Below are 25715 nucleotides of genomic sequence, written 5' to 3' on the forward strand. Positions count from 1 at the left end.
TGTATATGTTCTATATTCTGTTTCTGATATACATCAGTTTTCCATGTGGCTACATTGCATATGAATACATCTGATGAATATTTTTGCTATGTTTGTCTTCATGTTGTCTGAGAAAGAGTGCCATATCCCAAGGGGCATAAAAGTGATGAAATAATACTTGTAGTCCACCAAAACATAAAATATAGAGTATTTTTCAAATCCATCTGTTTGATTCCAAAGAAAAGCTGCTAATTATTAGTCAAATATTTGGAGTTGTAAAGATATTTAAGAATTTAAAAACCTGCGTGTTCTATGTTATCAGGGTTGAGCATTCTGTTCGCTTATTGCAGCATTACCTGAAGCCAATGATGTGATGGGTGGTTTATCTTGTAAATTACTGACCTCTAGTGTCCTACAACCTGTTTTTGCAAAACTTGGGTGGTGAAATTCTTAGCAGCATGTCTACTGCAGTGAAAAAGAGTCTTCTGTTCGGGGAAACAGCAGTAATATATATAATACATATGGGGAAACAGTCTCTGATGAAGAGCTGTATATTGCATGGTAAATTAACGACATTAGATGGTATCATTTAAGATATCTTTGATATTTATGATTACTTTCATAGCAATACTTGACATTATTGTTTAACGAATTTGAAAAACTTGGATCTGAAGCAAAACGTCCCAGATTTTGAACTATTATTCTGGCTTGTCTCATAAAACCCTTTTGTTAGGAATTGCTAGTACTGAACACTAGAGAAAATACAGGATAAGGAAAAATTAATTGAAAAATTAGAATATGAAAAGATGAAGTGGAAACGACGGCAGACATTCTAAGTTCAGTGTGTCTGTCTTTTCCAGTTGTGTTTAACTGCTACTGCTTATTAATCAATATTTTTTGTTGGCTTCTCATTGGTCCTGTTGTGCACAATTTGGGAAAATGGAAGGAAAAAGAAAATTTTGGGTTTTGGAGGTGATTTTAAAAAGGCTAGAAAAATAACTGCTTTGCTTAGCTTATTTTCTACTTCCCCCCAAATTATTGAATTTAATTAGGAGATACTTTTATTGCTTTGTAATTTAGATACATCTACTGAAAGTATTTTAAAGTTATTATTCAAAGATCTGGTTTTACCTGAAGGTTTATTACAGCACTACATTTTAGTTCTAATGGTCTATGACATTTAATTGAATAGAAAAAATAGGTAGTATGATTCCTGTATCTTACTTTTTGCATTATATGCCACCTTTTTCTCCCCACTAGGTGAAGTATAAAGGAGCTGCTAAAAAAGACCTTTCCAATTCTCTTTATCAGCAGATGCCAGCCACAATTGACAGTGTATTTGCAAAGGAATTAATGCAACTTCAGAGCAAGGTAAAATTTTAGAATCACAACAATGACTTTTAGATGAATTGTGTGACAGAATATGACCAATTTTAACAGTGTTTTTGAATAGATACACTATTAGAACCTGCTTAATTTTGAATAGATACACAATAGAACCTGCTTGATTTATTTGGGTAAGTTTATCATCCAGAGTTTATCACCATAACTTCTTAACTTCAAGAACTACTCTTTTACAAAATGTTGACAATCTTACTTGTTATGTTTATTAAATATAAATTTAAAAAATGCTAGTGCATTCATAAGGCCATTGAAATCCATTAGAAATCCATAAATGCAATAAGGATTTATTGAACTCAGTGACATTGCACTGCGTTTATAGAATAGACAAATCTTATATAACAGCCATTTCAATATGAAAGTTGTATTATAAAATGTTTGATGCTGAAGGGAAGGAAAGATAATGACTTTCATAGGCACTTACTGGTAGCAGTAAACTTATTTCTGATGGTTTACATGATACTACCATTTACAACAAATTTTATAAAAATATGAAATCAAATATATTGTAATCATGTAAACTTGCAAACAACCCGTAAAATAGTAAATTTGAGTTCAGTTGCCTCCAGGGGCTTAAAAATATAATACTCTTTAATGTAGGCAGGCGACCCTTCACTTGCATTGATCTCGGTGGAATTATGAGTGTTAAGTATGTGTAATACGAATCAAGTTATAAATTTTCATTGTTACTCATGAGAATTACAGCTGATAGATGGTTGTGGCTTTCTGTCCACCAAGCATTTCCACATTTCTCTTGTTTTGCCTTTCTCCTCTTTCAAGGCTATTAACTACGTATAGTTTAATACAGCTAGTCTGTGAAGTGAACACACTCCTAAATCCACAAAATTGATTGTATCTCAATGTGCATTCTTCTAATGCAGTGATTTTTTTTTCAAGCAAAGGAAAATATTCGTAACAGAAGAAAGCACTGATATCTCAGGGCAGCTTGTGGAGAAATGTTTTGATTTAAAACAATGTGTTAAACAAGGCAAGGCTATATTAAGCAAATAAAATAACATAAAGTATATTTTAGTTTCCATAGTTTGAAACGGAACATATATACACTGAAGTTAAAGTACCACAGTAGCTGAAATGACATTAGTGGGGCGTTTCATTGTAAAGTGAGTGATTAGAAGAATTACAGTAGAAATAAATTGCGAATTAAACTTGTATAACATTTTTCAACTGTTAGTTTGATTTACAAAACATTAGTTAACTAGTTTGCCACAAATCTACTCCTGAATTCATTCTGAATGTGTACATTCTACATTAGTTTAAACAAATGAGGTTAATTAACATTGGTGATGTGGCAGAAAAGATAAATAACCGAGACTAAAAATGAAACCATTTGATCCATCAGAAAAAACCTTTAAAGGAAAAGACTGACATTTTCATTTGATACTTTCTGAAGTTTTTTCTTCAATCATCCAAAAGTCATAGAGGAACAAATATGCATATACCATGAGTAATATTTAAGCAGAAACTTTTCCTGTAAAATTCATACCATCCCCTTAGGAATAGATGCATTATAAATCATAATCTACCATAAAACTTAAAGATACGCTGACACATTTTTCCAACTTGTGGTTACTGTTATAGTGGACCTGAATTAAATGCTACTTTGGGAGAAATCCTAGGGGATTTTCTAGTGGAAAATCTTCTCTACAGTATTCAAATCTAAGCCATATTGTGCCTATCACTGCGGTACCTAAGTAGCTAATACAAGGATTTAAGATTTCAACTGGGTCAGGATATGGCAGGGGGGATTTCTGCAGCATTTATCTATCTGGGATTGTGAACTTTAAGGTCATCACTTCAGTAAGACGAGACCACAGGTATGCCTTAGAAAGGAAAGGGAACAGCATCAACTGGCCATTGTGCCAACCCTCCTGCAAAAAGGCTGTTACAAGCACAGAACTGCAGTCTGCTTCTCAATTATATTCAGTTGATTTTAAATAGGTGCTGATTTCCTGAGAGGTGGAAATTGTGTGTCCTCTTCCCCATCTGCACTGGAACAAACTTATGCCTTTGACTCCCTTTTCATGCTTCTTGAATGGGCCTGAATGCTTTCATAGCCAGATAAAGCAGGCGATTTCTCTCTCTGTGATGCCGTGTTCTTGGCAGGATCCATAGCCTCATATGCCAAGCAGGTGTGTTGGGACTAGGGGATCATGGTGTGGAAGAAAGAGAGCCACTGACTCTCTTCACTGCTGCCTGCTGGCACACAATTGCTGAGGCCAGTGTGCCTCTACTGGGTGATCTCTTTACATGGTTCTCCACAAATGGTCTCTGCCATGATATGATGCTGCCTGAAATGGTGCTGCTGCCCTGCTGCTGCCCACCAGCACTGTTTTCAGCCTACCTCGATCTAGCCCAATTTGTTACTCTTATGCACTGTTTCAGCTCACACTCAGAATTTAGGAACTTGGAGGCAACTGGGTGAAATTTCTTTTTTGCCCCATATTGGTTGTATTGATTCATGCTCAATTCGCTCTTCAAGATACAGAGGAAAGGCTTTAGCCAGACTACTTCTGCTGGCTTTGGCATAAATCCCGCATCTGTTTTTTTGTACTTTATGGCATGAGGATGGAAATGAATACCCACAGAGAAGGAAATGCATCAAAAATTTTGACAAAAAAATCATGAAACTTTTTGTGGGAAAAAAAAAAAAAGTGTTTCATGAGAATGAAAAAGAATTTGCAGAGCCCTACATACCTAGGTGGCTTTCATTCATTTCCTCTGCACATAAAATTTGTCTATTGCCTTCTAAATAGCTTTCTTCAGGGTGAGCAAGCAGATTTTCCTCTCTTAATTTCTTTTATCATGGCTGTCCCCATGGTAAGCTAGAGAGAGCAGAAGTCTCTGTCCTCACCACGTAACTTCACCCTCCTTCTCAGCCTACAAAGCACTCACCAATTTCCCTGTTCTCTGTAATGAGAAAATGAAGTTGATGAGAGCCGTCCAGGCAGGGAGCCCTCATTTTGATCTTCCCAAAAGGAAATGCACATTTTTTGGAAAAATTACGTTTTTCCTGTGAGCAGTATTTCTGAAGGGATCATTGCTAGCTTTGTGCCAAGTCTTTTTCTTGTCTGAAGACCAGTAAACTGAATCTTTCCTCATGTAGAGAAATTTTTTTTAATAAGGTGTCACAAACAATGATAAAGGTATTTAAAATTGCTTGAAGGGGAAATAGTGTTGAAAAAGAAATGTTTCATCACTTTTTTCATCACTTTATTTCTGCCATAAGAAGAGATTGCACTGTTTTTCTTCTTATCTGAAAGGAATAATCTCAAGCAAAGTGAAGGCAGTTTAATTTTCTCCTTTGAACAGGGCAATATCTCAAATAGTAACTATATGTCAATGCTCAAGTATTTTCTAGTTATTAGTAAAGATGATGAACCAAGTGAATCTTAAGCAATATTTTCAAATTCAAGAGAAAGTTTCAGAGTTTTTCTCACTTGTAGGTAGAATCCTCCTTTCACTTTCATTTGAGGTTTTTTCTTTGGTTTTGGTTTTTTTTTTACCATGATAAAGCTATTTTTTTGTGGCTTACTGCATCATTTACAATCATATTACACATTATCAGGCTGTTTTATATAATTCTTCATTTTTTTTATGGTTTCAAATCTCGTGTTCAAGACTTCCTCTTTCTTTATGGCAACAGGTATTGCTCTTCTGGTCTTCTGTAGTTTGTTTTACACAAATACATCAGCTAGTCTAGTCCAGTATCTAGTGATTAAAATGGCATTTTCTGTGTTCTTGAACATTTCCTCCTACACAATCCTACATTGTGGATTTTAAGTTCAGGGCTCATTTTTCTGACTATAAAGAGAAATACAAAAATAAAAATTTAATAGTGTTTAAAGTATTCCAAAGCAGAGGATCAATCAGAGTTAAGTTAAAAGAGCCTTTCTTAATGCATCTTCCTATTGACACACTGGTGTACAAGAGAGAAAAGAAAAATAAGAAATGAGTGCTTACAAATTAGTTCAATTTGAAGTCATGCCTACTTAAATAATTACTTTGTATTTCTTAAGTTAATAAATGATGCCACTACAGAGTAGAGGTTATGTCAATGACCCATAATACTCGATCTCTATGTAGAGTAGATTCATATGTAGAGTTGATAAAAAAAAATCAGTTCAGCTAAAACTTGAAAATTAACATGAAATGAGAAAATAATGTACACATACTAACACGTAAAATACTGGTTCCAAGAATACTGATGAAATAATCCTCATCAGCATTTTTTTCATGCTGCTTTGGAACTGATTTACAGATTAGAAAATAGTTCTGCATGAAACTGTCCAAAACTAAACTAGACAGCTATTGAACTCCTCTTAGCCTGTGATCGCTTCAAGGTTACTTAAGTCAGTTAATAAAAATAATGTGAAAAGTTAGGAAGAACAGGGCTGCCAAATAGCAAGTCAATTATTCCTACATTAAGATAAAGAAACAGTTATCTTTTCCCAAGATAGTGGATGCTGAGTTGCCATTTCTGTTAATTTTCTCCTGTTGGGATTTACACTGTATAAGGAGATGGCACATTTTAAGTTTACTAATTTGATTTTCATTCATAAAGTAGCAGTGCACAAAAAACCCCAACCCTTTTTGTCTTAGTCTCTCAGCCTATATGTCATTTTGTAATCTGAGATGGTCAGGGGAGATACTAATGTATTGCCTTGGGCACCCTGATCTGTGACTCGCATCCAACCTTGCTGCCTTAAACACAAACAGATATAACATTTTCTCACAGTTCTAGTATCATGTCCTAAAAGGATCTGAATCACTGTAGTTTAGAGTTCCCATCTCAAAACTTTCACAGTATTCTTTTATTGCTGTTGAGGGTTTTAGTTTCAAATCCTTCTCCTGATCAGCTCTCAGTCTTATTTAGTATTTTCTGTTTTCTTGGGGATTATTTTAATGCTTGCTCCTGAGAGCTATTAGAAAATGAATTTTCTTGATGCTTGCTGCTTCTTCAAAAATCAAAACATGGTGAATTTTCTTAATGTAAGCCTAAAAGCTTCTGACAAGGATAAGTGCAAGATCAGCTTTTCAGGCAGTTTTAGTGTGTGTGTGTATACGTAAGTATAACAGAGTATAGTGAAAGCTGGATGAATGCCCAACATTGAGCTCAGTTTCTATTACGAAAATAAGTTTGTTTGTAAACTTACAGTCTAATTCCATTTTCCTTTATCAGGATGACAATTGAATGTAAAGATTTCTTTCTAGCACCCAGAACTTGGGGGCTAATCAAAATGTGTATTGTGCTAATAATTTCTGAACAGTGGAATAAACAGATGTTTGGGCTGTATTTCATGTGAACCTCTTTGTTTATGAGGAATACACAAAATCAGGGTTTTTTGGTTTGTTTTGTTTTAAACAGGGAAAAAATTAAACCTGAAATAGTCACTTAGCTGATAGTTTCAAGTCTGTTTTGAGCAGAAAAAGCTTTTGTTTACTTTTTTCCCTGGACTGTCTTCTCACCTTGTTAAGGTGAATTTTCTGTGTCAGTATATTTTTTTGCCCCCCGTCTACTTGTGTCGCTATTGCAAAAAGGGAGCAGAGAAGTCTCTCTGCTGACTGTGCCTCATATATCTCCGTTTTGGGTGGAAGCTGCTCTTGTTTCAGGTTTCTGGTTCCATTAAGGAGCTTAATTAGTTATTGCGTTTCTTCCTGAATACAGGCACACTAGATTTAACCCAGCTCATGTTATTATACCTGCTGGATGAGGCCACAAAAGTATGTTGCTCTTTTCAGGTTCTTTATAAACAAAAGCATGATGCTGAGAAAGGAACTTCAGATTATGCACATATGAAGGAGCCGCCAGATATTAAGCATGCTATGGAAGTCAATAAATACCAGAGTGATGTAAGTACTCCCCCATCTATTTGCTTGTTTGGGGTTATTAACTGAAATGAATTGGGCATGGAATGTTTTCATATTTAATTAGTTATTTTTTTACATTATTTGCTCTGAAGTAATTTGGGACATGATGTGTGTCTAAAATATGATACAAGTAATGGTATGTGCCTTTTGTTCTAAACTTCAGTGTGAAGTAGTTGTTTATTGGTAGAAGTTGTTATTAAGTGCTATCCCTTTGGAATAAAATTACAAACACAGGTTCTCTGAATTCATGTGTACCTACTTGTGCTTTAAAAGTGTATAAAACTCTCTGTTTACATGAAGACCTTACCAGCATAGTTTCAGCGATTTACACTGCCAACACTTGGTTCTTCAGGGTTCTGTAGAGAGGAGGGAAGGGGGGCTGCTTCTGCTCTGCTCTTGCACACTTTTATGCGCATGAATAACATTGTTCCTGTCTCTTTGAATATATATCAGATGATTTTCAAAGAACAGTTTATGACTTTTTTTACAGAATCTGAGGCGTAAAGTTCAGTTTAATGCCAGGCATTAGTTTATACCATTGACTGAAATTGACCCATGTATTTGTTCTGTAGTTTTGTTTAGATAACGTAGATAATTGAGACTGTTTAGCAATATTTTTAAAGTTGGTTACCCCTTTTCTTTTAGATCTTTTTGTTAACGTCATTAGAATATTTTTGTTTTTTTTGTATGATTAACTTCACAACATAACCCCCTAATAATAATATTTACATTTTTTATTAGTGTCAAGTCAGTTTGGATTTTGTGGTTAAGCTAGCTTATACTAGCCCAATGCACAATTGCTGGGGCCAGAAGTGCTACCAAGATTAGTGTCTTGAATGATATAAACACAACTGTAAAGAAAAACATATGTTAGTTTTAGGTTTTGTAAAAGCTTACTTATGAGCAAAGTAAATTTTAAGAGAAGATTGGCCAAAATAGGGAGGTCTTCTTATATGGTACACAAAACCAGTAGAACAGCTGACATGTAAATACCTTTAAAATTATTATTTATTTCCAGTTTTCTTAGGTAACCAAGTCAGGTAAGTAGGTGATTTTATAACACTTGTTTCTCAGATAAATGGGGCATTTGTTTGCTGTTAACAATGTAGAAAATGAAGCTTGGGTGTTCATTTTGAATTATCTTAAATTTACCCCATGTTCCCTACTGACAGCGTAATAAACACTCTTAGGGTATGTAGGCTGAAAACTAAATGTCAATGTTAGATGTATGTCTGTGTGTGCAGAATCTTGACAGCTGGCTGCTGATTAAAAGGCTGCTGGAAAACTTCAGGGAAGCATTATGTTTGAAGAATAACTTTTTCTTCTGCTGGGAAATACCTGTGTTGGAACTCCCAGCAGTAATTTGCAACCTGTCTTGATTACAGAATTCCCTCTTCCTGTCAAATTCTGGCTGTCACTGCTGTTGGAAGCATCAGGATGTCAGATTGACAGAGTGTAGGAGTTGGGAACATGAACTTCTCTCCCCATAAGAGAAGGTGTTTGTTTTTTGACCTAGCAGTAGGAATGATGGTGGACATAATGTTGGGAAGAGACATTGGAATCCCTCTCAGAGAAGGTGGTGACATCAGGAGGAATACGAGATGAGTTTTTCAATCAAATTTATCATGGTATGAGGATTAGCGTGCTAGTAAATGAAATTCAGTTGTTTTGACTTCTTTCACCCTTACAGCAAGCAAAAAAACCTCCAAACAAAATAAAAGAAAATGAAGGCAAACATAGGAGGCAAGGGTGTTTTGATAAATGACAACTGAAACCAGCATGTTAAAAATAATGAAAAAATACAAAGGAAATGATTTTTCAGCCTGAGCAAACTTCAAAAAAAATCCATCAAGCCCTCCATATCCAACATAAAACTCTAACCAGATAGTTTCATCTGCTTAAGAACGGATTTTTTCTGGTTGCTCATGGGGAGCTGCAGTGCAATGAGGATGCATCTTTATCACACATAAAGGAGTAAGTTGTGTAAGTCCAGTTATTGTTCAGTGGAGTTACACAGCTGCTGCGAGTAATTGTTTGGGCACCACTGTGAATAGCTATGGATTTGTTGTTCTGTAAGTACAGGTTTAATTAAGAGCTGTGTGAGTTTTCATCTTTGAGTCAGAGTGTGGAATAGTGAGCATCCCAAATGTGGAGCGTTTGTCTTTCAGAACTATTTCAAGCTACTTGTAGAATCACAGCTTTGAAAGTACAAGGAAAAGGAGGGAAACTACTGGGGGAATAAAAAGACAAAGCTCTTTTATCCAGCACTCAGTACAGTATACCTACGGGAGCAGAATGCATGTTTACCTACAATGCTCTGCCAACTCAATTCAACCTTTACATGCAGGGTTTGCATCTAATAGGATTAGGATGTGTTTAAGACTATTTACTCAGCCTTAAAATAAGGCTGACATTTATACACAACTCTGTGAAATGTGCAATTTCCTTTAAAAATTAAGACTGTATTCAACTTAAAATACATTTGTGCTGACATTTTGAAACTGTCATGTGCTGTAGGCCTTCACACCACTTTGAATATCATTAACATGCTCTATAAACGTGGGCTGAAGCTGTGTAACAGGGAAGCGCTGTAAAATTTCCCGAACAGTGGATCATGTATGAGAAAAACATTTTTTTCTTCTTTGTACTGAGACTGAAAAAAGTTGCTCTCAAAAGAACAAAAATGATTATTTTAATGATAGGGAATTTACTTGAAAAACAATGTAAATGCTACATAATGCCTGAATGAAAACATGTTTGTCCAAACCAAAGGACTTTTCTCTATAAGTTGTGTTTTGTGAAGTGAATGTTAATGGTGTGACTTTGGCACACAAAGGCATTTGGAGAAAAGTGAAGTAGGGACCATAAGCGTAATTTGTGTCTGTGCTTGGCTGTCTTTTAGCTCATCTGGAGCTTTCCAAACTTGGGACCAAAACTAGGTGGTGGCACTTAGAAAACCATCAGGTCTCAACATAGCTGTTCACCTTACGTGTACTTGAGAATCACATGGATGGAAGAAACTAACTGAATAGTGAAATGACGTGACGATTTCTAAAGCAAAGAAAACACTTGCCACATTGTGCCTGGGTATAAGCTGCACATAGCATTTGATCAAGGTAAACAAAGCTGTGGATCACAGTTTTGTCTGTTCTATGACCTGGTCCATCACTGGGTATTATGAACAGCAAAAAAAGTTTAGTATTTGTACCATGTGCGAAATAAGGAAGTGGTGTTCTGATTCTCCAAATAAGAAAACTGCAATAGCCTCAACTGTGGACATTTAAATGACAATTTGCATATCCAAGGTTAGAGCTCGGGTATCTTTTCTCTTATGCCTGTGTATGAAACAGTGCTGCTTTTAAGACACTGGCTGACAGTTGTGTAAACTTTTGATGTATATGTATGCTCTTTGTAGTCCATATGATGTCAGTAGGGGTAATTTATAATGTTCCACTGACCATCTAAATTTGAATATTTAAGAAGTCTATATTGTTTTAGGAATAAGGTTTTTTTCCTTACGTTGAAGCTATTGTGCAGTCACAATCCATGCACACACAAGATTACATTCTTTCTGGTAAGACCAAATCAGCATATCTTAAACTCAGTGTGCTTAAACACTATCGATAACATACCAAAATGTTGATCTTTGTTTTGATGCAGGTTATGTTAAAGCTTCTCCTGGCTCTCTGTTCAACATCTGCATTAGAAAAATCACCTTTCACTGACTAACTTTCTGCTGACAGTGGTTGTCAACAGCAGGTCCCCCTGGACCACTTCCAACTGGTGCTGAAAATGATGTGTTTACTCCTGATGTAATTGGGACCAATCAATTTTCAAGCCCATTACTGGAAAGGATGACTGCATCAATCTGTAATAGGCCATAAATGTGTTTGTCTCTTCTACACAGTCTGGGAAACAGTTTTCAACACCATTTGAGCGGGGATCACAAAAGCTGTTGCCAATGATGATTGTCACCAGCTAGTCATTTTCTTAGTGCTGACGGACCCCAAAGTGCAGATGAGAGAAAAGGGGGCAGAGACACAGCTGACAGGCCATTAGTTAGTGAACTTACAGCTCTTAGAAAATACTAAGAAGAGACAGGCAGTAAAAGACAAATTCTCTTGCAGGTAGGTGTGCCCAGCTCCTTGCTGACTCCTGTGTGTGCATCTCAAGAGGGCAAAATGTGTTCAAAGCTGCTTCTGCATATTTTAATAATTTATTACCTATAGCTTGGAATAGTTCTGGAATGGGAATGGGAATGGGGGAAAAGAGAAAAGACTGCAGGAAAGGTCTGAGTCTTCAAGCTTAGGTGTGCTTGGGTCACCATGTAGCAGAAGTTTCAATTTGTTGATTGACAACCTGAGATGTTTTGCAGCACCTTTGGAAATCTGTTTATGTTGCAGCACTGTAGTGCATTCCAATGTACTCTCACCATCATGAAAGGTGAAGCATTTTCAAGACCCTCAGCTGGACTAAGTAAACCAGCATGTTTATCCCCAGTGGACCTTATGCCTTTTTATAAGAGCTGGAGGTGTGGCCTTATTAAAATTAGTCTACTGGTTGTAAGCAAGCACTGAATATTTTCCATGCTTTTCAAAAACTAGTGGCAATTCAGAGTATATAATCATAAGAGTGGCTTTTATTCAGATTATTGTTGTTTCTAATAATATCCAAAAATGTAACCACTTTATATTGTAATTTCAAATTAGGGTAGAAAACCACTTTAAATTTAGTTAGTATTTTTAATTTACTATTAACAACTTCAAAACTAGAGATGGTACAATTTTTCTCCCTTTTTGTCCCTGATTCTTTCTTGCTTGCAATTCCCACTGCTCTGCTGTAACTCTCAATTTAGGTCTTTCATTGCTGCTCTTGTCAGCATCTCAGTTGCAGTTTGACCAGATGTTTTGTAGACCTGTGGTCCTCATAAAAAGAAGCAATTCTTGAACATTTGGTGATGTGTTTTGGTAGCACCTTAGCAACCTTTTGAAGTGAAGTTTGAGTACATGCATCGTGTAATGCCTGGAGGTTCCAGTCAGGGTTTCAGCCTCTCAGTAAGGGCTGAACCAACTCAGGAGAAAAGATGGCCCCTTCCTGGGGTGCTTCTGCTGTTTTCTTGACCAGGCTTTGTTTTCTCTTCTCCTCTCTTGTGGGGTTCTTAACTTTCCGTCTTCTTGGAGTCCATGGGTGCACACACCAAGCTGGTTGCTTTGCCCTGTCTACATCTGTTCCCCTGCTCTCTTGGAATAGCTCTGGTTTTACTTTTCCAACATAGCACTATAAAAAAATAAAATCACTACATGGAACAGAATAGCAGCTGTGTAATAGAGGCCAGCACACTGTCCCAATGGGAAAGGGTCAGCATCCAGGGATTGAGGTTATTCAGGAAATGGGAAACATATTTTTTCTTTCTTTGGCCTACCTCTGACAAACTACTGTTCTGCTGCATAACATTTTTATTCTCACTGGAGTATGACAAGCTGTAGAATGGAGCAAATATATATTGCAGACATTTGTAAAATGCTAGATGACTTTCCCTCAACATAAGTAATAGGTATACTGGTTTAGGTGCAGGAAGAATAATAATTCACTCTGGGAAAGCTATAGCAATTGGCCTTGCATCTAATATAATTGGAAATGGTGAAATATAAAGGACTGTCACTGTCTTATTCCACCCCCCTTTTCCCCCTGAAATTAACCACAATCCATTATTTCATGTACTATATGATCATGTCATTTGGGAGCAATAAGTGACCACATTTCCTCAACTTTATCACCACTATTCTTGATTCTCTGTTGTTAAATTCACTCCATTCCTAATTTCTATTTTGAGCACATATGCTGGCCTTTAATTTGCAATTTACATGGATGATAGGGTGCTATTCAGAAACCTGTTTCTGCTGCCTTTGTGGTTTTCACCTCACCTCATGTGGTCATTAGGATGAACAGCATATAATTAACTAAATTCATGTAAAGCCTTGAATTGCAAATGGTTGTCTGTACATCTAGTTTCTTAAAAAAATAGAGGAAATCTAAACCTAACCGAAACAAAACTTCCAGTGGTTTAAACCAGCTGCAAGAATCAGTTTCTGTTTTCTTGGCAGGTGATACTTTGGGCTGTATTCAGCCAACCTATTTATTTGTTTATTTTATCAGTGATTACACATGTTTGTCACTCATTGTAGGTTAAAAAACTGTAAGATCTATTTGTGGGCAAGAGGCCAACACTGAAGCCTATTTAACTTGTCTACTTAGCTAAAGCCATATGGATGCAAAATTGCTTTCCTGTTGCCTGTAAAATATTTGCCAAAAAGTAAGATTTTTTCTTTTCTTTTTACAATAACATTTGTACAAATTATATTTGTCATGGAGTGCTGCAGTTTATGAGTTTGTTGCATTGTACCCTGAGTGAAACTTTATGTTGGAAATAGGAATGCAGGCTGTAAGTGAAGCTTCAAGCTGAGGATTTTCTTGATGATGAAATACTTGGTGAGAGGTTGGTTAAATTTATTAAACAATAGAAAATATAAAAGACTGTCCAGTAAAGGAGGAATTATTCTAATACTTTCTATTTTCTGTAGACTTAATTTTGTGTTCTCTAACTTTTGCCTGAAACTTCAATTTGTCAGACACTATCTGACGATTATCTTAATCATTCAGAATAATTCAGTAAGACAGCTCTTGGAAATTGGCTTAGATTGGCACATGTGCTACAGCAAGGGAGAAGGAAAAGTCTGCAGACCCTGAAGAGGGAGAAGGATTTGTGGTCCCAGAGCTCTGAAATGTCCCTGAGGTCTAGGCTGTTCCTGTGATTGCTTTGCTAAATGAAGAATGTTTGGACTTTCCTACCTGTGGTTTAGCCTTCTGGCCAAAGCTTTCTGAGTCCGTTCATTATAGGAGCGGCTTTTGCACAAACAGATTCAGTTTTGTGCTCTGCGTGCTGGAACACTCAGCCTTCTTGTTCCCATGATTGTGCAGAGGAGCAGATAAGAGGAGTTGCGTGGAGTGAGGGGATGCTGAGGTGGAGTTGTGTCATCGAGTTACGCACCAGCTGCACAGCTGCCTATTACTGAGAAAGATGTTTGCTTGTGGTAGCATTGCAGTTTCGGTTCAGGGTAGCTGCAGTCTGCCAGGCTGCGGTGTTTGGTATCGTGGTGGGTTTAGTTTATGTTAAAAAAAGAGCACAGCATAGCAAAAATACCATATTCTTAGAAGTCCTCTGAAATTTAACGATCAAACCTAATATTTCAGTCTTTGCAGTGCTTTCATTTTCTACTACGCTTCTAATCAAAACAATTTTCATTTAAATATTGTATTTTATGCTTCTGAATTTCTCATGTTTCCTGTTAACCTGTGTGTGTGGGTTTTACTAAATAATCCCTGTCAACCAGAGTTTTATTAAATTTGATGGCCGAGTTGATAGGTCATTCGAAGCTTATTTATAAACGTCAAACATATTTTTTTTTTGTCTATTTTAAACAAAACTGTTTTTTGTTTGACAGGTATCCTATAAGAAGGATGTGCAAGATACTCATAGATACACTGAAGTGCTGAACAGGCCAGACATAAAGATGGCAACTGAGATAACAAAGATAGTGAGCGATGTATGTTCATCTGTTACTCTTTTTGGTTTTTTAGACATATTATTCCAATGTCATTCAGATTGTTTAGAATGCTGCTGAAATTCTCAAATGTCACAAGCAGAAAACCTGAAACCTCAAGTCTGATGTGGAGGTTTCATTAAACCCCCCCCCCCCCAAAACAACAAAACCCCCACTAACCTTGCCTGGTATGTTGCAAAGTTATGGGTTTCTTCTAATTTGATGTTGACAGTATGACCTTTGCAACTATTTGTCATTGATCTAAAGGCAACCTTAAGCTTCCTAAAGTTGGTTTTGTTTCAGCTTTATTCATAATAATCATTCTCAAAATAAGTCATATGCTTGTATGATGTGCTGCGCTTCTGAAGACATACCAAGCCTTTTTTCACCTCAATACAAGGGAAGCTCACATCTTGGGACTCCCCTTCCTCCTCCCATCTCAGCTGGCAGTGACAGGGAAATGCAATTCCCTGCTGTCCTTCTGAGAGCTGTGCAAACACACTGCTTCTTGCATGGGGGCTCTCCTCCCTGAACTCCCCTCTCAAATTCTTTGCCCTCCCACTGTGACATCTGCTAATGGATAGGTCAAGGAGCAGTTTGAAAAGCAGCAATGTATGGTGCATTTTAATATTTTATTGTAGACAAGTTAAACAATATATATATTAAAAGCCGTTAGCCAAGATTTTAAGTAACTGCTTATAGTTTAATGTGAGACTGTCTAGGCAGCTATGGGGAGAGAGTTTAAAGAGACCTGAGATTTACTTTTTGAATATTCAAGATTTTCTGAAAAGCAAGAACAACTACAAAATTTTAAGTTTGACACCCAAATTTGCTAGCTACTCTTCAAGTCCATTTGAGTTAGAGTGGCTTTTATTTCTCTCAGTCTGTTGTTATGACGTGTCCTTGCTGATTCACAGTGCCTGAGTAATGCAAGAAGCCTATTTTAGGCAATGGGTAATTTAGTTTGTGATATCGCAAAGCACCTATTGTTGATTCATCTGTGCTGTTTTCTAATGCATTGTGGAAAAAAATTGCAGCAATTTGCATGGGAGGCAGTTCAGCTGGAAAGATCACATAACGTGAACCTTGTGGGACTAATTCTGCTCTCTTACTCCAGTGCAACCTCACTGACAATCAGCAAGATTGCAGTCGTGAAACTGAGAATGGAATTTGACCCTGCGTTTCAAAAAAGCTGCCCCTCAGCCTAGTTTTGTTTCAAGACTATTTTCAGCTGCTACAAATAATCTTGTGTAAACTGCAGACTCTGTCGTAAGAAATACTGAGCCACTGTAAATCATTCTGCCTGATTGGGAGAACAATATTTCTCAGGCTTAATATGTGCATTTGGTTAAAGTTGAGTTTGTGAGTGCTGTGCCTTGTATTTTACAATAAATAAACATGTTATTGTTAACGAGATGAAGCCTGAGAACGGCTTTCTTTGGATTAGAACAGCAGTGTCAATGCAGATCACTAAATGAGACTTTTTCTACTGGCTTTAACGTTTACATTTCTCTTGATAAAGCAAAAGAAATTAATTTGATAGTGATTCATACTAATTGTTTTTTAAGGCTGAGTACAAGAAAGGAAGGGGAGAGATGAATAAGGAGCCTACTGTACTTGGAAGACCAGATTTTGAACATGCTAAAGGAGTTTCAAAACTGTTAAGCCAAGTAAGAGTCTCTATCGTTTTACAATGACTTCATTCAGTTCTCTTGCTCCTAGCAATGCAAGAAAATATTTGGATTTTCAGATGATTATCTCTAATTGCATGAAGATTATGTTCTCAAAATTTTCATATAGTATTGCAATGACTGGTAAATTTAAGATTCCTAGGAAACAGAATATATATTTTTAATGCAAAAAAAAAAAAGTGAACTGTGTTACAACTCATCTTTTGTCTAGATGGTGTTTATTTATCCAGATTATCTAGGATTTCTAAAATATTATCTGATTTGTATGTAATTTAGAGGCAAATTTTGCTTCTCATTCAGTTTTAGGGGAACTTTACCTTGTGATTAATCCCACTGAAGTAACTGGGGTCTTTTGTATAACTGCTTCCTATAATGTGAGTAATGGGAGCTGAATTTGGCCTGGCATGTAAACCACCCGCCTTCCCTCCCCCTGAAACCGAACCTTTTATGTACTACTTTCTGTTACATATTAACCTCAGAAAAAAAGAAAAACAAGGGGGAAAATAAAACAACGAGGGAGTATTTTAGTCTATAACTAAAAAGAAGGCTGAACACACAAATATTCCCTCTTTTCTTCTTACAAGTCTTCTCTCATAAGATCTATGCATCACTCTACTACAGATCAGTCTGACATCGATAGAAGGGATTTTTGACTGCTGACCTGTTTTTTTGGGGTGTTGTTTTTTTTCCCCCCCCTGGAGTAGTTCTTACACAGTGCCTTGCATAATCCTCACAAGTAATCCTGTCAGGCTACACTTAGAGCTTTTGTAAACCCAGGAACAAATTCTGCCCTCCTGTAGGAGGAGGATAACACCCTTTGATTGGAGAAGGCCATGTCAGCCTTCCCAGAACTAGAACAGCCCTCTCTCCCCCACCCCCACCCAGTGTAGTAGTGTATACACTAAAACAGTCTGAAAATCAGTGTTGTGTAACAAATACTTGTGATTTGACTGTATAGTAAACATCATCCCTAGAACTAGCATAAAATGAGAATGATGTGCCATAGGGAGCAAGTTGTAAAACAGTGCAGTGTCTTCGAGAGGTTGAACTCTTTTTGCAGTCTCCAAACATTTGCCTTAGATATCTGCTACTTGATTTCCTGTTAAAGATGTTGGTTTTTTTATTGCTTTGTTGTTGATATGTTCAGAATCAAAATTAGTTTGTGTTCTCCAAATAGATTTTTATCTTCCATTTTTTTAATAGATTATGCTCTCATTTCTCTGCTGATGGGCAGGTCTCATAAAAGATTCTTTTGTGCTTAACATTATGCAGGCTTGGAAGTCAACCTGTGCTTTCTAAGATGGCCCAGTGAGACACTGCTTAGATCTCAGTGTTACTTATAGAAAAAGGTCTGTCATTTAGCAAACACTTTCAGTGGTTTTTAAAAGGGTTCATATCTAAATTTAGTGTATGGTTTCCTGTATGTCTACTCCGTGGCTGTCACACTCTTTTCCTTGCAGCCTATTTCAGAGTCTAGTGGGCTTGCAGCTGCCTGTCATAGCAAATGAGACCAAAGCGGATCCCTTTCCAGTAGCCCTCTCCATCTCACTAAGCCTGGTACCATTGAGGTTGTGGCAACAACCTCAACTATCAGAAAATACCAGCTGGATCATGAGGTCCTGCAGGCTGATGTTGAGCCAGCTGCATCATAAGCTTCATCAATATACTTTTTATCTCGTTTTTATTAGATATGCTTTTTCTCTTGGACAATTCATGCTGCATGTGCAAAAGCTTTATAATAGAGTCTCTTCACTGCCAGGTATGGGGATGGCAGCAGTTCTAGTTGAGATACTTCTGCAGAAGAGAGCATTTGGTGTGCAATTTTAAGGTTTTTTTTAGAGTCCAAATAGTGCAGAAGGTGTGGCAGCAAGTGAGGGGCAGTTGACAAAATGTAGCTTGCTTAGAGCTTATTTGTAAAGAAGATTCCTACTGAACCTCAGTGGTCCAAACACTGCAGCGACTGGGCCTGGGTCCATATTTTGGGGTTCTTTCTTCTCTTGTCTTCTCCTGAGTCTACACTGTTGTGGCTGCTTGTAATGTGTGATAGGGAACATATATACTTTCAGAAAGGGAGGCAATGCTTCAGCTTGTCACTTCTGCCAGCCATCTGCATACATCAGCATGGAGACTGTAAACACCAGGCTGCTTTCAGCAGCGGGGAATGCACTCAGCAATTCCCAAGCTCCTAGGAAGGGAAGGCAGTGGCCATGAGTTGTCTAATGTTTTTATATATTCTTTGAATCATTACAACACTTAGACACAGTGACCATAAATCAAGAGCACAGAAAAATGAAGATGACCCCTGCATCCAAAGAACAGGGTTGTGGGGTAGGATGAGGAATGCACCTGTGCTGTAGAAGAGGAAGAGCCCTGAATATAGGTCAGCCATGTCAGTCCTCTTCATCAAGGATCATGAAGCAGGCTTGTAACAATTAAAAGATTTAAAAAAATAGGGAAGTTAATAATCTCTTTATTGTGTCCAGACTTTCTGGCTTTTAGGTTTTCCATTTGTTTCTCAGCAAATGGGAGCATTATAAACTTTTTGTGCCCGAAGTTGGTAATCTCCCTTAATAGCATGAATCTATAAGCTGTGACAATGCATATAAATATTAGTTATTTGACCCTCACAGTAAATTTGCAAAGTTGACAATTCTGATGGATGTAATGGGAAGAGAAGATGATAACATGTTTTAATGTGGTGCATATGGGTAGGTAATTTAGGGAGTATGGAGAAGAGGAGCAAGAAGAGGTCAGGCAGTGTGGGTGTAACGAAGGGAGAAAGCAATCAAGGCAAGCAGGAAGGCAAACAAAGCGAAGAAAACAGTGTTAATGTTTGACTGGCACTCAAGGCTGTACGAAATCAACGCACCCTCTTTCTCCCCTCTTTTCCCTTTTTCTTCTCTCTTCTTTTTTTTTTTTGAAGGTTTTATTTAACAAAGCTTTTGACAACAGCAGCAGCGAAAATAATAGCTCCCAGAACTAGTGTATTTACCCACAGCACGTGGTAACCCCTTTCTGTTGATTTTAAACCAAATTTAAAACAGAAACTGTGTTAGCCCTTGTGAAAACTTGAAGCTTGTCAATTTACTGAATGTACATTGTATAATTTGGGTTATTTTTTGTATTTCTTATAAAAACAAATTCTTTTTATGTCTTTTTTATGTCTTCTAATGCATTTTATTAGCTTTTTCAAAGAGCTGCTGATATGAAGTATTTTCGTTATGGTGTTCAATAATTGGTTTTATGATGAATAATTTTGGGTATTTGTGTTTCATGCTGGATCTGGTGCTTATTGTTTCAGGGATAAAATTGCCAGAGGTAGAATATTTTTCAAAATGTATCTTCTCTTAGATTATGAGTAACAACACAAAGAAGCTAGGATTTTCCTAGTCTGTCTTTGCGTTAAGCTCTGCTAGTGCTTTTAGCAAACAATATTTTAATTTAGCTCTTTGTTGATGTAGCATTTTCTTCAATATCTGTTTGCTCTGACTTTTTTTTATTTTTATTTTTTAATTTTTAGTATGTTTTCGTATGTTCGTGAGGAAGTGCTTTAGCTGCAACTGCTTCATCCTGGGATCCCAGTGGTTGAATGCTTCAATTTTTGTAGGTTCTTTGTAAATCTGAACAGTGGGTGATGTCATCCACTTCTGAAACTGAACACTCCCTGTGTGAACAGCTTTGAACTAGAATTGATTTAGGAATGTTGCTGCAAAGCTTCAAAAGACACTGCTCTGTCCAGCTGCAGTTCTGACTTTTATCGGTTTTGTGCAAGGCCGATGAGAAGTTTGTTTACCCATGCCTTATTTAATTCCAGTTTGGTTTTAAAGGGATGGTGTGTTAAAAGCCTGCAAAGTTTGCTCTTCCTTCAGCAGTAATTAGAGAGCAACCTCCACACATTTCTTTTAAATTAATCCCTACTACATACTCTCTAAAAAAATAAACAAACTTAAGACTTTGATTAAGGTGGTAATTAAGTAGCCATCTTTCAAACCCTCATTAAAATAAAGCTTTTGGTTAATGATGAAATTTGTAGAGAACATCCACTAACAAATGTCCATTTCTACTCTGGCTTTTTATTTGCTCTTCTGCCATGTTACAGCATTGCTAAGACCTCCCCCTTTTGGATGTTTTAGAAATCACTGATGAAGTATTTTTCTGTCTTGTTTTTAATCAGAAGCCTTTCTCTCAGGCTTATTTTTCCCCTTTAAATTGCATTCATGACTTTCTTCTGTTCAAAAGAAGGATAAATACCGTGTGAGTTACTTCACAGTGACTCATCCATGGGCTTGCTCTTCTCTCTTCGCCCTCTGCCACCCCACGCTTTCTTTCAAAAGGAAGAAAGAAACAGGAAAATACTGATAAAAGAGAAAGTGAATGGGTGTGTAACTTTCAATGCGATGAATCCCCTATGACACATCAGAGTTAAATTACTGCTGGAAGTGCTCTTGAGATACTGCCAGGGTCATCTGATATTATTGTGCAGTCTCCATTTTGCACCAGAGTGACATGTGTGATGGTGTCGGGGAGGAGAGCAAAGGCAATAAGGAGAGCAGGCAGATGAGGCAGTAGGGCCTAGAGGTACTGAGACATCCCTCAATCCAGCAGGAACATTGACAGTTGGATTGGTTGTCAGTCTCCTTAAATTTGGGACTCTCCTGTACATCGACATCAGGAGACACAGCCCTCTGAAGACTGGGTTTACTGGCTCCCCTCTTTCCTTCAGTAGCGGTGGTGTGATCTGAAATGACACTATTAAGCATTTATTACTGAAATCTCTAGATTGAAATATATAGCTAAAATAACCTTTCAAAAGATGGCATGAAATGGCTGCAGCTGGAACATGGCAAGCCAGTTGTGAAGAGAGGTCCCTTTAGTACTGATGCTTTCACACTTAAAAATAATATCAAGGACCACCTTGTACATTCAGCTTGCATGAACAGTTTGTGGTCATTTGTTGGCTGGGCAGAATACAGCCTGCAGTAGCTGGATATTTAAACTCTTGTTCACAGTGTCATTATGATATGAGCTGATACCCAAGGAATAAAAGATAATTTTGATTACCATGCTAAGCTTGATCTTTGGTTTCAGAGGCTTTCTGAATCACATGTTCCAGCACTACCTGATTTTATTAGAAGGCAAGATTTAGATAAAAATTTTAAAAGAGAAAAGCCTACTGATTTATTCCGTTACTGCTTGCATAGAACGTCGAGTTGCCTTTGACAAAGGCAATGTCTTTGTATGTTCAGATATATGCCTTTGCACTTGATCCAAAGCCAAGGCAAATATCAAACAATATGAACCAGATGAATCTACCAGAAGGCAATAGATATTCTTTTCTACAGTTAATGTGAAAGATTCATGAAGTTCATCATGCGTTCAGATAAAGTTTCTCTTCAAAAGTAACAACGTTTTTGAATTTCCTTCCTTTGAAAAATTAACATAAGTGCTAGAATCGTAATGTGGTTCTTGAACATAAACAGTTAGTGTCTGTTTGAGTGACTTAGTGTTGGTTTCTTGTTATCCTGATTAATGAAATATTGGGCATCGTGGCTAAGTACGACGTTATGTAAGCTAAACCATGTTGAGAGGCTTTTGAGGCAAAAAAGAAGTAAAAAGGAAAAAGAAAATTCTTCCCACAACTAAAGCTGAGAAAAAAGAAAAAAAAAAAAAGGAGATTGTTTGAGGTGGTTTAACCACTTTATCAGACATGCATGTGGGAATAGAGAAAAAAGGAGTAAGGAAAAAGCTGTGTATTTATTTAATGCAGAGCGTGGTGAATTATAATGGACATTGCATAGGCTCAGATATCAGGTGTCTGACTAATATTCCTAAAAGCAGTGTAATTCAGACTGAGTTTTATTCTCCTGCATGATGCCCAGCTGTTGAAAAGAAGCAAGTCATGTGTGCGAAGTGCCCAGATGTTTGATCATCATGCACAAGGAGGACAAAGGAGGGAGATTTACTATTTGTTTGATTTCATATATTCAGATTCTGAATTCAGTTCTTCAGCAGGTTGTATGGATTTTTTGTGATTTATTTACTTTTAATGTCATTTCCTCAACATTTATGTATTGCTTATTTCCTCTTATATGTGTTGTAGTTTCCCCTTTTTCTTTTGAACAAGAAGAAAAGAGAGTGAAAGTGATGGCAGGCAGTCACTTAATTGTGCTTTCTAACACTGTAATGAGGTGGGCATTGTCCCCAAGAAGGGACTGTACTGCAGTGAGTTTCCTTGGGGGTCTCATGGGAAATTTCTGGCAGAGTTACAAATAAACCTGGGGGCTCTGGTGACAGCCTGACTCAGTGCGAGTGACATGTGGACCTGGTGGTGGGAAGACGGCTGAGTGGAAAGTTTGATTTTGATATGCTTCTTTCAAGTGGTTGAAAAATTTACAAGTGATTTATTTTACCAGATTTATAATTTATTATCTTATATTTTTTTTTCTTTAAAACCACATTTATTATATTAATTACAAATTGAATGATTCTCAGTAGATTATTATTACTAGTCAAACAGTTCTGGTTTATTTGATTACTCAGGTGAGTCATATGGTTTTTGTTTCTGTTTCCTTTTTCTGAATGCTTCAGCACTAGTAATCACGTATGACAAACTAAAATTTATTTTTTTATTTTAGTAAAATTTGGATACAGAAAAATTACTTTGAAACCTGCATGAGAGAGTCACAGGTGTGGCTAAACTGGCTTCTTTAAACATCTTGACTGTTTAAAGATTTATGGATAAGGCTATTGCCTTTAATAAGCTCCTTTGTAGTCTGAATTCTCTGTGCCTTCTTTAAGTGCTACATGTTAATATTAGATATGTTTGTTCTGGTGAAAGGTGAAATACAAAGAGCAGTTCAGTAAGGAAATGAAGAGCCATCAGTACAATCCTCTTGACAGTGTTTCCTTCAAGCAAGCACAGATTGCATCCACCTTGGCAAGTGAGGTAAGTGAATTTGCTTTGTATTTTATATGCATTTACATAGTGAAAACCTAATATTTTTTCTCAAACAGAATTTCTTTTTCCGTCTTATGAAATACTCTGAGCTGTAACCTCTGCTATACAGTGTGTCTATCTAGCAGGTACAGCATGTTATACATTTCTTCCTCTGCCTCTGACAAAGCCCTTTGCCAGAGGCCTGGAGAGTTTCTCATAATGATTTTAGATGAGATTCGTCTCACTTTGTATTTCAAAAGGTATGACTGCTTACTATGAGCTAATCGCCTTGTACTTGGTCCCTTTGTATTTGGGAAAGAAATAAATACGTATAGGGGCAATTCTTCTGACCTGTTGTAGATTCCAGTCTTCAGAGGAAGCAGCGAAGTGCTGGCATTTCTCCAGTGGTTGTGGAAGAATGCTGTATGTGCAGCTCAGATTTATGTGTCTGTCTTTTAGACTTCATTCTGCTGGTTGATCCTCTGAATGGTATTACAAAATACACCAGTCACTAGATTCAGCAATGGGTGCCTGCTGCTGGAGCCAGATTGGAGAAAACATCTATATGGAGTGACAATCTATTGAGTAGATATATTTAACAGTGTTTCTAATGCTAAAAATGTGAGCTATTCTTTGAGGCTGTGATCCCAGATAGCCAAGGGACATGCCTTCTGTAGTCTGGCGTTTCCAAAGTGTGGGACACCACCCAGTGGGAACAGAAGAGCCTGGCAATGGGAAGGCTCTTACCAAATATGTAATTGTTTCAAAAATCTAAATGTTTAGTAAAAAGTTAATTGAAGTAATAACTATTAGAAGAGGTATGCGAATTGAGTGCTGATGACTTGAAGTCTGCCTAAATCAGTAAAGAGCATGGTATGTGTGTGGAAGTGACTAACGATACTGGTTTAAAGTTTTGTCACCCAAGAGAGGTAAAGGTGGCTGGTTTTTTTCCTGTAAAGATGGACATCCAGCTATCAGAATAATGGTAAATCCTACTGTAGGCTGTTAGGAAGTTATTTTCTACTACTTCATTAAGTGATCATCTTTTGTTGTAGGTACTGTATTGCTTATCTTTGCTGAAAGCAATCTGTATTAAATAAAATTTACAGGAGCACTTCTCTCTAACTGATTTATATGCAACTTTTTTTATTTGAACAGTTAGTTTAATTCCTGAATCAAGAGAAACAGAACAAGAATCAACAGCCTGAAAAGTCATAGAAATCCCGATTTTGTTGTAAATGTCATTTTTTGAGGTAAAGTTTGAGTAGTTCCCAAATACTTGCTCAGCAGAAGGTATCCTTTATTGTTTCCTATCCTCCAAATAATAGTAGATGACCACCATCTAGTGGTTGGTAGAGATTGTTCAGGCAAGCACTTAATGCTTTCTCTTTCTGAACGGCCACACTGTAATGCGAAGCTGTGAATTATTTTGTTAAACTTTGTTTTACACAACTTAAATTCTTTTTCCAGGTGAATTACAAGAAAGATTTGGAAAGCCTACATGATCCAGCTTCTGATCTGCCAAACCTGCTATATTTAAACCATGCTTTAAATATCAGCAAAACTCATAGCAATGTAAGTTGCCTTTATAAAAATGATCTGAAAAATATATTTGGTAAGGAATGTAGTATGTATACTCCTTTTAGGATGCATAAATATTTGTTACTTTCTTCATAGTCTCATAGCCAGTAGAACGTAGCATTATAACCATAGTAGCTGGGGGATGTAGTGAAGATAAAAGGGCTTTTAGGAAGAGATATTTCAGTTATTAGAACTAATATACTGGGTAAGAATCACACAGCCTTCTGGTACTTGAGCATTTCTTGTGAAACCTTGTCTACTTCTTACTTTGATGAGATACTCTTTTCCTTGTGAATCTCATTTTGCCTGAGATTTTACTTACTGCTTTCATCTGCAAGTCTCCGTACAGAAGTGACCATTATGCTAGTTTAATATTTTGACTGCAGCCATAAACAGCCTCTCAAGTGCTAGCTTCCTTTAGACCTTCTCTGTCTAAACCTTTTTCCCGCTCCTAAATATCTGAAGTATCCTGCACTGGATCAGGAAATAGGCACGTACTCCATTCTGCCACATAACAAGACATGCCCCTTGGTGGGGCTGGTGGTCTGACATGGAGTAGTGATGGGGGTTGAAATGGGGAGGAAGAGATGGGAAACCCCGGCTTCTGTGCTATGCTGAAGCTTCTCTCCCATTCCC

The 25715-nt window shown here is 37.1% G+C and overlaps 1 protein-coding gene across 5 annotated transcripts in view; it reads left to right on the top strand.

Moving 5' to 3' along the window:
* NEBL (nebulette) overlaps positions 1-25715 on the top strand; it is a 253557-nt gene that overhangs the window by 168686 nt on the left and 59156 nt on the right. For 3 of the 5 annotated variants that reach the window (XM_061351931.1, XM_061351911.1, XM_061351922.1), the window contains exons 4-9: positions 1240-1350; positions 7141-7251; positions 14772-14873; positions 16439-16540; positions 23400-23507; positions 24969-25073. The exons of the other annotated variants lie outside the window; for them this stretch is intronic. In XM_061351931.1, the coding sequence (XP_061207915.1) occupies positions 1240-1350; positions 7141-7251; positions 14772-14873; positions 16439-16540; positions 23400-23507; positions 24969-25073 (639 nt within the window). The remainder of the gene's footprint in view (positions 1-1239; positions 1351-7140; positions 7252-14771; positions 14874-16438; positions 16541-23399; positions 23508-24968; positions 25074-25715) is intronic. 5 annotated transcript variants of the gene reach the window in all.

Source organism: Neopsephotus bourkii, unplaced genomic scaffold, assembly GCF_033783945.1.
Source record: "Neopsephotus bourkii isolate Nb327-2 ecotype Australia unplaced genomic scaffold, CSIRO-AGI_Nbou_v1 NB_53, whole genome shotgun sequence".
NCBI lineage: Eukaryota > Metazoa > Chordata > Aves > Psittaciformes > Psittacidae > Neopsephotus > Neopsephotus bourkii.